General features: G+C 37.9%; 1 protein-coding gene across 13 annotated transcripts in view; it reads right to left on the minus strand.

The window, feature by feature from the left end:
• The window catches only part of TENM1 (teneurin transmembrane protein 1), a 1,181,603-nt gene that overhangs the window by 162,154 nt on the left and 1,004,230 nt on the right, over positions 1 to 15,219 (minus strand). For all 13 annotated transcript variants that reach the window (XM_074324280.1, XM_074324286.1, XM_074324287.1 and 10 more), the window contains one exon: positions 2,570 to 2,713. In XM_074324280.1, the coding sequence (XP_074180381.1) occupies positions 2,570 to 2,713 (144 nt within the window). The remainder of the gene's footprint in view (positions 1 to 2,569; positions 2,714 to 15,219) is intronic.

Raw genomic sequence — 15,219 nt, forward strand, 5'->3', positions numbered from 1 at the left:
GAGGGGAAAAGAGCATTGCTTTCTAAATTGGCCTTCCTAGAGCTGCTCCCTCAGACTTTCATTCCTGCTTCTAAAACTGCCTTTGTTGGTGGGATTTAAACTTTGAAAACAGCCCAAGAGAGGTGTTCATGTCCAAGGTCAGGCTGAAAAGCAATGGCAGAGCTGGCTTCAGATCTGATCCTGGCAAGTGTGATCAGTTCTTGGTTAGAAATACAACGTGCCTGAAGATGAAATGATAAAATGAACAAATATTCCTTAAAAAACAAACAAACAAAAAACTAACAAAAGAAAGGTTTTTTTCTCAGAACATAATTTTCAGAAAGAGACAGAAAGCAGATTTAGTGGGGCTAGAGTAAGCACAAGCAATCATTTTGGGAGTGATAAAAATATTCTAAAACTGTTGTGATGGTTGCACAACTCTACAATTTACTAAAAATCAATGATGTACACACTTAAACTGTGTGAAGTTTATGGTGTATAAATTATACTTCAGTAAAGCTGTTAAAAAGATTCTCAGTAATAACTTGGCACCTGTTACCTAAAAACTAATTATTGGGGAATAAGGGGTGTAGAAAATAAATTTGTGCAACTAGGGGGAGAAAAGACGACTTTCTGAATTGCTCCCCTCTATACTGAATTTTTAAACTTGTGTGAAGCAAATAGTAAGAGGATACAGGACTGGGAGAACACAGCTGGGGGCTGGCTCCATTGAGGTCATTTCCCACTTTGTGTTTAATGTCAATGACAGGCATTTGGAAGATACAATCCATACAAGCCAATAAAAGTGAGTGGAAAAGAAATGGCTGCTTAAAATGTCAAACTCTTTCAAATCAAAACAAAAACGTAATAATTTAGTAAGTGGCATCTGCCCTTTCGTTTTGGTACTTTAAAAACTGTGATTCTCCTTTTGACAACAGAAAAAAGTTGACATTTTTATATCTGTGCCTGAATCTTTGCTCTTAAAAAGTAAACAACTTGAAATGGAATTTAGAATCCTCCTTGAGAGGGAGAAAGGAGGTACAGTGGGGGCATACCGCAATGGACTCATTCACCTTCAGGATCCTACACTAGGACTATCGTAGGTGGTCTCATTCCATGGCTGAAGCAAACCGGGTTAGCTTTGGCAATCAAAATGTCCCTGCCTATGTGGCTGTTTGGCTCAGCTGATCCAACAAGGGTGCTCAGGAAGTAAGATTGTAACTGTAATTATAAAATGGATCACTTAGCCTTGGTCAGTTCCTGGCCTTACAAAATAATTGGATATTAGTCAGCTGTTCCACAAAGATAAAATGGATACAAGGATGGCTGAATGAAGGAATGTACCTACCTCAATCCATTTGCTTCCCCAGTCCTGGACAAATAACCCAAAGTACATATTCTACTGAATGCTACCCAAATTCTGCCTCTTTAGATGAAAAGGACTGTGATTTTCAGCGAAAACTTACCAACAGATGTTCAAATGAAAGCTGGATGAAAACACCAATGACTGGTTTCCCAGTAGGGTGCAAAAGATGGTGGAGGAACTGGGATGAAGCATTTATGACCAGGGTAGCAAAATCAGTTTGTTTGAGAGACACATGGGCTCAAGGGCCACCTGCGGTCCCGTCTCCTGATTTATTTAACGTTTTTATTACAAACTAGGAGAAAGTGACAGCAGGAAATGTAGTTCAAAGAAGGCAAAGACCTAACATGAGTCTTGTTCTCATTGTTTTTTTTCCTGTTTTCCTAAATCCAGGACTTAGAAGACTTAAAAGTAAGTGAAGTCCAGGACTGCACACTTTCCCCAGACTTTCACTTTCTTCCCCTGTCTTTTCTACCTCTTCTTTTCTTTAACCCATTACTGTCCCTTTATTCCTAGCTTCTTATTGGAGATACTGACAGCTGTGTGGGTAAACAACTACTATGTAGGAGAAAGAGCACAGTGCTCTAGCTGCTTACTAACTGTGCAATGTTGGGGAAGGTCATGTGACCATTAAGCTTCAGATTCTTGATCTTTTAAATGGGGTTAATGCCACATTACATGGTCACTGTGCTTAAAATGGTACAGAATTCACTAAAGCCCTCTATTACATAGATGATTCATTAATTCTAAGATGCACATTTTGCTTCACATTTTAACATCTCTGAAATAAATATGTATCTTATAATCAATGCATATCACAGTTTAATTGGAAGCATTTTCCATAAAATAATGGAGTACTTATAATTGATGGTGTCTTGGATTATATTTATATAATATAATATTTAATATGTAAATTATTGTTCCACTTTTAAAAAGTTGGTTACAATGTCAGATAAACTGGTTAATCACCTGGGATAGGAGGAAAACCCAGTTTCATATAACTGTGATGAAGAGCTCTCACTGTACTAGCACTAATTAGAAATCAGATTATTGTATTTGAAAGGAAATATACTAACATGGTCATCTCTACGTGGTGGAGTTATAAGTAATTTTTTCCTTATAATTTTCCAAATTTTCTACAATGAATATGTTTTACACATGTATGTATATACGTATGTGTATAGCATTAGAAAAACAGTATTAATGAATATTTTAAAAGCTGCTTACCACTTTGAGGATTCAAAATATGATGCTTATTCAATGACCAGCCTCCTAGGTTAGAAGCATCCATCTCAAAACCTTGCAAAATGACTGTCCTTTTCTCCCAGAGAATAAAGTCAGGGCAAGTTTCATATTCATATCCCACAGATACTGCAAACAAAGAGTTAATAACACATTAGAAAAATTTTAAATATATAGTTTTTATTTTCACTCTGGTTAATAATTCTGTGGATGTTACATTTGGTATTGAATTCTGATTTGGGTTGAAATTTGACTGCAAATGCCTTTCACTTAGCACAGTACAGCATAGCACCTAGCATTGCATTGGGCATCCAAAAGTGATCAGTCAGTGCGTATTGGATAAATATATGAATGAGGACTGTCATTAGGTATGTACCATATGTTTATAGACTTTAAGCTTTAGTAAGACTTTTGGATTGGAGGCTGTGTTGTAAAACTGAAGAAATAAGCTCTGTGAAGGGTTAAGCTGTTGTGACATAATTTCTTTCTTTACCTTTGTGGAAGAAATGCAGAGAAGGCTGGTTTCTTTTCTCTACAGAGTGCAAAACACACTTAGGAAGCTGACTTTGGGGTACTGGGTCACTTATGTAACAACTGGCTACAAATAAGACTAATAAAAATCAATTTGCCCAATTTATATTTTCTCCTGCGCTAACTGGCCATTAATTTGTCGAGAAGTCTGAATTTGCTTAGAGTGTTGCAAGCACTGCCAGTGTAAATTCCATGTTGTGCATATTATATTTTGGTTTCTGCATAGAGCTAACCAATGGGACATCACCAAACATTTGGCTTCAACTCTGATGAAGCACAGATATTGTGCATTAAACTTGGAATCCTGGCATGCCACTAAAATGGGAAGTGCAGAATGTGGTAGCGTGGGTGCTTCTGCCCTACTGAAACATGTGTAGCTCAAGTATACCAAGTCCCAGCCATTGTCTCAGTTGGTAAACCTGCTCACCTGTTGGAACCCCAGATTTCTGAATTTAAAATTCTTTTTGTCCTCATGATGTTCGAAAACTGAGACTATTAGTTCATTGCACTGCATACCCCGAAGCTTCTTTCCCCCTTCCTGGCAGCTTAAAATATCCCTAGCTGGTTTTCTGCCATTGCTTTCGAGTACCTGCTTCTACCTGACTCTGGAGAACTCCTTCTTTTATAATTTGGTTATGAAAACTGATAATGGGTTGGGGGGTGGGAGATGAGGGTAAGGGGGATCGAATCTATGGTGATGGAAGGAGAACTGACTCTGGGTGATGAACACACAATGGGATTTATAGATGATGTAATACAGAATTGTACACCTGAAATCTATGTAATTTTACTAACAATTGTCACCCCAATAAATTTAATAAAATAAAATTTAAAAAAAATTCACAAAAAAAAGAAAAAAGAAAGAAAATCTATGCTTAAACAATGTCAGCACAGTAGATCCAAGATGAAAAACTAAAGCAAGCTAGTTTTGATTTTTGGCATTAGATGAAGGGAAAAGAGGATATTTTTAGTTAAACTGATTTATCTGTGCATGTGCGTGTGTGTGTGTGTCTGTGTGTGTGTGTGTGTGTGTGTGTGTGTGAGCACATGCACAGATAATCCAAAAAGTCCTTATGATTAGGAATATACAACTCTCTAACTTTGTGGATCATCTGTGGCCAATATTAAATTACAGACTAGCTTTAACAGGGATCAGGGCCATTTTCACAGATATGTGACCTCTGAAGTTTCACAGGGGCCCATGCTTAGAAGGGCCCCACATTTGGTTTAATGGTCTGTTGTCACTGTCTTGAAATCCTTGGTAACATTTTAACAAGAAGCTTTGTATTTTCATTTAACACCAGGCCCTGCAGATTATGTAACTGGTCCTGGTGGGGATGCCCTTCTACCCTGCCATCAGCTGGTAAAGGCTCATGGAATGCAAACTCATTATACTCTAAGCCCTAACCAAGCATTATTAGTAAGGGACATCAATGAGGAGAGGGAAATACTAATCATGAAATGGAAATAATTTCTAAATATAAATTAGTTTGGGATCATCTGTGTCAATGCTGTTCTCTATTAAAGTGGATGGAAACACAGAATTTCAGTGACGAAAAGGATGTCAAAGGTAATCTAGGTTACATTCATGGCACAATTCATTGCTGTCTAAAATCTCTTGATATCTTATCATGGCCCTGTACTTGTTAAAACAATTCTGGTATAGTGGAAAGAGTTTGTTTCAAATCCAGAATCAGAAAACACTTCAACTCTTGCATCTGCCATTAGCTACCTGTGTGGTCTTGGGCAAATTATTTTCCATCTCTGGGAGTCATGTCCTTCATTAGTAAAAAAAAAATGGGGGGTGGGGGGTGGAAGATGGACTAGAATTGGTGGTTCTTAGACTCTTTTCGGTCAGAGAAGATTTTATTTATTATGAACTTGATAAAAGTTATAGATATTTTCCCTAGGAAAAAAAAATATATATACACAAAATTTTGTATATAATTCTAGAGGGTGCTCACTGACCTCTTGAAATAAAGATCTCAGATCAAAGACCTCTGTACTAGATAATTCTTATAATCCCCCTTTAGCACCAGCATTGTATGATTCTAAAGTGCATTCCTTCAAGATTGCATTTGATCAGTTCAAGTTGGGGAATCAAGCCTAAAAGTCAAAGACAACACTGTATCTCAAGTTGGAAAAATTAGGTGGTGAGAAAGCACACTTTAGGGCCATGTTGGTGTGTAGAATAACAGTTTCTGCTTCTTTTGCCAACATTTTTACTCATATGTCTTGATTAATAAATAATCACAACAGCAATGTTTACAAGTTCCCTTAAAACCATCATCTCCTTCCCTACCATTGCCAAGATCTGTCATTTGTACATTGTAAGCCTTGTGAGCTCCCCTACAATCCATTATCCAGAAGGTGACTGTGCAGTTTTGTGAATAAGTAATATGCCCTGGTGACCTCCAGTGGTGGTTTGGAGCCTGCTTTTCCACTGTCAGTGAGAGTTAAAGATCTTCCCAACTCTGTGGCAGGAAAAACCTACATAAAGTATCAAGTAAAGAGTTTTTGATACAATGGTAAGAGACACACTCTGTTCACTTCCTCATAGTTGCTTTCTGAATTGCTCTCTAGTCCACAACAAAAAAAGGGTATTGGCTACACAAACTACAATTATATTACTTTCCCCACCTATTCATACCAAATGCAAGGAAGCAGCCACTTAATAAGTTCCTTTTAATTTTTATTAGATTTACTTTCTCTTGAGGAAGCACTATGAGCTAATAAAGTTATAATTTATACTTAACGCTTGTCCAAAATTCCAACTGACTTTAGTAAGAATGACTGTGTGTCAGGGTATTTTTGTATGTGGCTCCTTGTTTAGAATAAAAAGGGAAGGTTTCCTTCTGACAGCAACCCATTTAAACATAATCCTAGAACTTGCAATCGGCTGATGAGAAGGCGGACATTTCACCCCGCAAAGTTGAGCTGCTCTCCAAATACAGTAGCAACCAATCCTAGACTTCTCATAGAAGCAAACTGTAATGCACTAAACGCCTACCATTTTTCACATAATTAAATAGGGAGGAAAAAGGGCTACTTAGGGGCTGGCACTTAAAATACCAAGTGCTGACATTACACTCTGCCTGGTATTGAGTGACAATTGAGTCTAAGTTAAATAAGCAGGGTGGACTACTACCATTTCCCAGTCAGCCTGTTGCCTATCATGTTTGTTCATCAACACAGCATAGTATAGGCCAAAGATTTAGCCTCTGGCACTGTGGAGTAGGGACTAGGAAAAATAGTGTAATAGAAAGAAAAAAATTATTATTCATCAACATTTCAGAGGAGCTATAGACTGTACGCTAGTCTGGTAGTGAGTGGAGCTAGGTGGGGAAGGGCAGCCCTGGAGTACATTTCCCAGGGGCTGGCATAGTGGGTCCCATGCTTGTGTATATATATTGGAAAGGCAGTTGAGGAAAAGTCATTAATATGGCAGAATATTTACTCTGAACCAGGTGACAGCCTCTTTTGTGGCACGTTTAATTCCGCCTGGATTTCTGTCTTCCTGTATTCTCTCCCTCACCTCCATAGAGATATTAATGAAATGTTTCTTAACCAAGAATCATTGATTTTCAAGAAAAGCTTGTTACTTTTGCAGATGACTATGTCCTCTGGTCACAGGATTGCATCCCTGACTTCGCTGTTAGTCATCTTGCAAATATTATACTGGTTTATGAAGAAAGACTGCAGCTTGCTCTCCCATAGCCATTTGACATTGGAAAAATCACTGAGTGCTCATTCTGTTTATCATAGCAGCAGCATTTGTATGATGTGGAGACTACAAGAAAGCGGAGGGCCATAGTGCCCCTGACACCCAATTTAGTGACTGTGACATTCACCTATTAAGGTCTGGGATAGGAGATTGACATGAATTAGCCAAGGTAAAGATGTCACGCAATAAGGCTAAAGTATGAAATATGACAAGATTAAGCGAATGATTTTCAAGAGCTTCAGGCTAAGGCTTCAGAATTCATAATAGTTGTATTTATGAAGGCAGTATATAATTAAAAGTAGTCTGATAGTCAGCGTGAGAAATTTACATGTCACCTTCATGAACATCAAGGAACATCTACAAAGAATTTCATGACATTTAAAAAGTAACTAACAACAAGACCAAAACCTTCTTAACCAAAAGGAATCATTAAATGGAACAATAAATATTTCCATTCCTTTAAAATGCTAGATTAATGTAAAACAACAAAAGCAAAAAACGAAAGATCTAAAGAACCAAATGCAGGCCATGGCAACAATAGACCTAGACTATGTAGATAAAATGCTACCTACTGATGTAAGGGTAACACTGTATTTTTTTTATAGCAAGCCAACACCATTTATTTAAGCAGATGCAATCAATGACATGACTGTTATTTATCTGTTGCAATACCATATACAGGGAATTGACAGGAATTTCTGAATTTAACTTTCATGCATCTTTTAATTCCCCCTTCTCATACAGCTCATAACTGACTCAATCCTTTTCTTTCTGAATTGTAATGAAATGTCTTCACTGTAGTGTAGCACTATATTTTCTATTTTTAAGATTTAACACTTTAGCTTAGTTTGATTTAACAATGTAATTTAGTTTAAAACTATTTTTTCCCTTTTCTTTACTTCCCTCCCTTCCTACCGGATTTAATGACCCTGTTTTCTCAAGGCTGCATGTATATACCTCGTTAATCTGTTTAAACTCCGGAACACTGACTTGAAAGAAACTGTTCCAGCCCTTAGACATCTTCTTCGCTGGCAACCAGACTGAGATTCACTCCTACAACAGGGTCCAAGATAACTTAATCTCTGAAAAAACTGGACTCTGAGAAGCATTTTATTTTATTTTATTTTATTTTTGGTTGGTTTGTTTGTTTTTTCCAGATGTCATCACCCAGGAATTGTCTGATTAACTCTCCCTTTCTTTTGTTCTGCTTCTTCCTACATGCCTGTAAAACCTTCTGGCTGTTCTCAGAAGGGGGAAGGTGGTTTTTGAGGCAGCAGTCTGCCACCTTCCTGGGATGCTGGCATTTTGAATAAATCTACTTTTCTTTCCACCAAGCTTGTATCTCGGTCATTGGCTCACAAGTGGCAAGCAGCTGAACCTGAGTTCGGTAACACTGAAAACAGGTACCTGTTTTCAGAACACTATCTTTCCTTATTCTCTAGTGATCTATCATACGATAGGATGACCCCAGAGGCTCCACAATTTGACACATTGCCAAAAGGCCTGAAATATTTTGTTTATCTATCTATTATTCGTAACTTTCTAAGAGTGTCAGAATCAGGTAATGAATTTTTATCAAGTGCCTTTTCAGCACTTACGGAAATAGTCACATAGTTTTCTATTTTAATCTAATAAAGGTGGTGAATTATAGCAATAGATTTCCTAATGTTGAGCCATCTTTGTGATCCTAAACAAACTCTACTTAGTTATGATATATTATCTTTTGAATAAATCAGTGGATTTGATTTGATAATACTTTACTTAGGATCTGCACCTTACCAGTTTACAAAAATAAGGTTTAAACATGATAGTACTAAAAATGAGAGATAGCTGGATGAAGAGAAAGTACAGGTAGGAAAAATAAAAAGCATCCAGGAGCAAGGTAATCACACAACACTTTTGCCATGAAGTCCTACACTCTGAAATCTAATATTATGAGATTTTTTTTTAATGGCTGCTTTGTCCAAACCTACCTGAATAAAAGTGAACCTGCAACCTGGATGACCCATGTGTTACCAAAGTCAAGGTAATATACTGGCTCAAATCCACAGTTTCAAGTACCTTTGCGTACGTTGGCAATGCCCTCCTCTCCATTGGCATGCCCACCATTCCATTAAACAGTTGACCCTTGAACAACATGGGGGTTTGGGGCACCAGCCACCAAATGTTATAAGCAGAGTCAAAAATCTGCATATAACATTTGACTCCCCTAAAACTTAACTACTAATAGCCTGTGGTAGACCACAAGTCTTAACAATAACATAGTTGATTAACACATATTTCATATTTTATACGCATTGTATACTGTTGTCTTATAATAAAGTAAACTAGAGAAAAGAAAACATTAAGAAAACCATAAGAAAGGCAGTGAGGAGATTCCTCAAAAAATTACAAATAGAATTACCATATGACCCAGCAATCCCTCTCCTGGGTATCTACCCAAAAATATGAAAACATTTATACATAAAGACACGTGTGCTCCAATGTTCATTGCAGCTTTGTTTATGGTGGCCAAGACATGGAAACAACCAAAATGTCCTTCGATAGATGAATGGATAAAGAAGTTGTGGTATATGTACACAATGGAATACTATTCGGCGGTAAGAAAAGATGACATAGGAACATTTGTGACAACATGGATGGATCTTGAGAGTGTAATGCTGAGCGAAATAAGTCAGACAGATAAAGCAGAGAACCATGTGATTTCACTGATATGTGGTATATAAACCAAAAACAACAAAAGAACAAGACAAACAAATGAGAAACAGAAACTCATAGACACAGACAATAGTTTAGTGGTTACCAGAGGGTAAGGGGGTGGGGGTGGGAGATGAGGGTAAGGGGGATCAAATATATGGTGATGGAAGGAGAACTGACTCTGGGTGGTGAACACAAAATGGGATTTATAGATGATGTAATACAGACTTGTATACCTGAAATCTATGTAATTTTACTAACAATTGTCACCCCAATAAATTAAAAAAAAAAAAGAACAAACTAATGTTCCATCTAGTCCTGGGTTTGGTCATGATTAAGGCCGATTATTCTGTCATGACATCAACCACAAAAGTTTAGTAGAAAATTGTCTAATTTTTTTAATGACCCATCATTGAATTAGTCTTTTGTTAATTTAATAAAATGGCTTGGAACTCAAAAAAAAAAACAAACAAAAAAAAAAACCATAAGAAAAAATACATTTACAGTATTTATTGAAGGAAAATGTGCTTATAAATGGACCCGCACTGTTCAAAACCATATTGTTCAAGGGTCAACTGCATAGGCAAGGGGTCAAACATAGCCTCTGTCTTTATTCATTTGTTTGCTCAGTCATTCAAAAATATATGATATTTAATGGGTACATACCTCCTGTTTTCAGGCACTGGGGATAGAACAAGACAGGACTCCCCTCAGTAGAGCTCACATTCTAGTGACAGGAACAAATATAAAACAAAAGCAAATAACACACTCACACACACATATACACACACACATAAATTGTGATAAATGTTATGATGAGAAAAGGCAGGGTATTATGAGAAAGCATAATGAGAATTTAAGTTGGAATGGGGAGACAAGGAGAAACCTCTTTATGCAGATGGGGTTTATCTCATGAAGTATAGGAAAGGGCATTCTAGGCAGAGAGAACAGCATGTGTGCAAGGCCTTGAGGTTTGGTATCTTCAAGAGCTTTAAGAAGGTTAAATTGGCTAGAGAGTCAGTTTCTCTCTAGTGCATCAAAAACAAATGAAGAACAGCCCCTTCCCCCTCTCCCTACCCTATACAGAATAAAACAAAAGGTTACTATTCTCTAGCAGTATTTATGCATTTTTCTTTTGGGGAAGATTTAGGAAATAGATTCACCTTGAAAATGGATTGGTTATTCTGTGAAATAATGTGATTGGTTAAGGGGATGCAATATTGTAATGGAAAGAAAGGGGCTGCTATTTAATGACTCAGCAAACCTTCACTGAACTGTTCTATGCGTCAGGCAGGTGATGTGATAAAATAATATTACCTCACATTTGTATAACACTTAACATTTAAATACATTTTTGTTTATATTACCTAATTTGGTGACTCACAAAACTCATGAGGAAGATATATTTATTACCATTTGATAGATGAGATGATAGACTCAGAGAGGTGAAGTGACTAATCCAAGGTCATTTGGCTAGTAAACAGCAGAACCAGAGCTCAAACCCAGTGGCGTTGTAGTAAGTGCTTTTTCCCACTGTGCTAGATCATAGTTTTTAAAAGACCCACAATTCTGAAATGCTAAAAAATAACATTTTATTTACTCGCATTTACAAAGACAAGGACTGGAAGCTAGGGATAACCTTGAAATAGAAGACCCATGTATCCTGGATGGCCAAAACCAGTACATGGTTATATTTGATGTTGTGATGAAATTATGAACAGCACTCCCTTTGCTCTCAAAGGTATCTTGGTTTGAATAATAAATTGTATGGTCACCCAATCTTGAAGAGCTATCTCCATACTGCCCTGAGACAAGTTGGAAGACAGGATTGGGAAGCAAGAAGAGTCATAAATGCTGACTTAGAAAATAAGTCGGTGGAGGTATGTCATCAAAATGGCGGCATGAGGTGAGCATCTGGAACTCTCCCCTGAAATTTACAACAAATTAAAAAACTATAACTCCACAAAGGACTCCCTGCACAGCAGACAGGCAAGACAAAGAGTCTCATGACTGAATTCACCTAAAGGTGGGCGAATCGCATGAGCGGGGAGGAGGGAAGGGAGAAGTAAGGAGACAGAGCCATGTGGGCGCAGGACACAGACCTAGCTCAGTGCTCCGAGCTTGCTGCATCTCCGAACTACCACAGCTGTAGAAGAGGGAAGAATTTGGATTGCTTGGATTCCACCTCTGGCCCACACGGCTGAGGGGAAAGCACGGGTGAACATGGCTGAGCCCAACACTCACGGCAGAGACCTCGAAGCAAAGACCGAGAGAAGACGGTTGAAGATAGAAGTTTAAGCCCTCACTGCCGCAGAGAATGGAAGTCTTAGACACTGAGACTAGCCGCCCCCTTCCTGCCCTCCCAGAGCTCTCCCTGTGCCCACCTGACCAGTGCTAGAAGCAGAAAAGTAGCAGTGTCGGATCAAAAGAACAGAATATTTGCAGTTCTGAGAACTGTGGTCCACAGACACAGATTCATAGCCCAACTACTTCCGGCAAAGAGGGGAGCTGTGGAAGCAGGACCTGCTGTGGTGGTGGTCACCACCATTGCTCTGGGCCACCTCTCACAATGCACCCTGCCCCTGTCCCCACCTATCTGGGCGGATGCCTGCATGAATAAACAGAACTGCTGAAACATGGACTCTGAATCTGGTGCAGGAAGAGCTTTGGAACTTCAAAAGCTCTCCGTATCCCTAAAGGGATGCGGTGCCTTATGATCCACGCAAACTGTTAACAGAAGAGAAGCCCACTTTCCAGGGAATCCCCGCATTGTGCGAGAAGCTGGAATAGTGCAGAAAAAACATAACATTGCAGTGTGAGAGAGAAAAAAAAAGCTGCATTCGGAGAGAAAATAAAACATTCTAACAACATGTGCTGGAAAACAAAAGAAAGACCTCTTTGTATCAACCTGTTGCAGAAGCCACTCCTGTAGATGTCTAGGAAGACAAACAATAAATCATTAATTGCCATGAATAACCAAGGCAACAAGAAAGCTCAGAGAGAAAGTGAGAAATCTCCAGAAAATGAACTTAAAGATATGGAAATATCTTCTGGGTATCTACCGGAAAAATCTGAAAACATTTATCCAGAAAGATAGGTGTGTTCCTAATGTTCATTGCAGCTTTAGTTATGGTGGCCAAGACATGGAAACAACCAAAATGTTCTTCAATAGACGAATGGATAAAGAAGTTGTGGTATATACACAATGGAATACTGTTCGGCAGTAGGAAAAGATGAAATAGGACCATTTATGACAACATGGATGGATCTTGACATTATAATGCTAAGTGAAATAAGTCAGACAGAAAAAGCAGAGAACCGAATGATTTCACTGATATGTGGTATATAAACCAAAAACAACAAAAGAACAAGACAAACAAATGAGAAACAAAAACTCATAGACACAGACAACAGTTTAGTGGTTACCAGAGGGTAAGGGGTGAGGGCGGTGGTAGATGAGGGTAAAGGGTATCAAATATATGGTGATGGAAGGAGAACTGACTCTGGGTGGTGAACACACAATGGTATTTATAGATGATGTAATATAGAATTGTACACCGGAAATCTATGTAACTGTACTAACAGTTGTTACCTCAATAAACTATAATAATAATAAAAAAAATTTAGAGGAAATTCTAAAAAAAATTAAAAACATAAGTCATATGGTTTGTAACTTTTTCTGTCTCTTGAGTGTATAATTTTACCAATAGCTTTGAAATCCTTATGCACTGAAGTCATTTAATTGTGACCCTGCATACACATGTGGAGATACACACGCATACACATATTTATAATTGAAACCAATTTTTGCAAAACAATACTCTTTTAATTCTACTGTTTTCTATTCTGTTCATTTTTGTTCTATTACATTCCATTCCATTAAAAAAATATGTGATTAACTCACCGAATGGATTTCACAATCTACTAAGGGGCATGACCATCAGTTTGAAATGGGCACAGAGTGCTTGCTTACCTTACCAGAGTATCAATTACGGTCATTAAAAAAATTCCTGGTAGGCCTGGGCACTCTTACTTTTTGAGGTTTATCCCACATCTTATCAGACATATTAAAAGGGATACAACCCACAACCCATATCCAACATTAAACATATTTCGTATGTGTGAAAACTGAGTTGCAGTTGACAAGCTGACATAATGCTCCATTTTGCTGACATTTATTTAAACATTTATTAATGTTGATTTTCTGGTTTTCTTTTCATATTTTGGTGCCAATGAGCTTATTTTTCAGGTTGCAAACATTTTGTAGGTCCTTAAAAAAGTCATGTCACTGGTGCTGGGCCTATACAGCTGAATGGATAAAACAGCCATGCTCGCAGTTAATGATTATGAATTCATGAGTGGAGAGAAATGATGAAAGATTACTATCTCTGCTAGCTTTCCTGACAGAAAGCCACTGTGGCATTGAATGGGATACTAGGTAAGGTGGGTTGGTCACTTCAGTGAAGAGAGACAGAAGTGAAAGGCAAACAGAACTCAGGACTGGGAGATCCAAGTTTGAATCCCTGCTCTGAACAGGACCCAAGGCAAGTAACTTCCTCTTTCTGAACCTCAGTTTACCTTTGTAAAATGAAGATCATATTAATCACAGGATGCCTACCAGGCAGTAATGTTATAAGGATTAAAATGAGATAATGCATGTGAAAGCACTTTGCAAATTGTAAAGCACTACCCATTTATTATTAAAATACTCAGTGGATGCTATTTTTGTGGCTGCCCAGCCTGCTTAGGTTTTACTGAACGGAAATTTATGATCTCTAAAGCATCGCTCTCAGAGATACTTTGTGTGCACAAAGCAACCGTAGCTTAGCACCTATAACTATTAATGTTCCCCTGTTTCTCTCTAACACAATTCAGACAGACTCCTATGTGTTGTGAACCTTTAGGAAGTCTAGTTCTCCCTGAAAAACCACTCTTTCTTGCCAAAATACTATAGCAGTACTATTAAAGGCGGATGGCTGATTTCCTGAACTTCCAGGACTCCAAACCACTGCAATTTAATTTAATTAAAATGAAGGCCAGGCAGAATGCATTATTACATATTGATAATGTATGCGGACACAGGCAGACATAGGGAATTATTTTGACAAAATTCATATAATGGATGCAGATCAGAGGCCCTGAACAAGCCAGTTTGTCAAATTAAATAGGCCATCTCCAGAATTTTAACAGCACTGTGAACTTAACAATAATGATGTTTTTACCTTGTTTTGCAACAGCAGTTGGGAAAGAATCTAAGTAATATACAATGATTTCCAGACATACCTTATTTAGAGCTGGAGAATAAAGTACTAAGGCCAAATTATTTCAAATGCTCACATGGAGTTTTTAGCTTGTCTGTGCATCAGACAAAATCTTTAAGCTGGATAAACCAGTGATTGCTGTTTTTGTGCTGCAACCCTGGGGGTGATTTTACTCTTCTTCCACTTGGTCAATATTGTACTTGGATTAATCAATCTTATCAGTTGCCATTGATATTTCTCCAAGGAAGTAGTTTACACAACCTATGCTGCTAATTTATTCACTCTGGTATTATGCCTCCAGTTGCAAAGTCTGTTTCATTGGGAAAAAATGGTGGGATACCTTAGGATCTCAATACCTCCGTTTCACATTTTGGCTGTCCCTCAACAATCTATTCTTCTTTTCACTCTAGTCTTTAGAGATC

Source organism: Rhinolophus sinicus, chromosome X (genome assembly GCF_036562045.2).
Source record: "Rhinolophus sinicus isolate RSC01 chromosome X, ASM3656204v1, whole genome shotgun sequence".
NCBI lineage: Eukaryota > Metazoa > Chordata > Mammalia > Chiroptera > Rhinolophidae > Rhinolophus > Rhinolophus sinicus.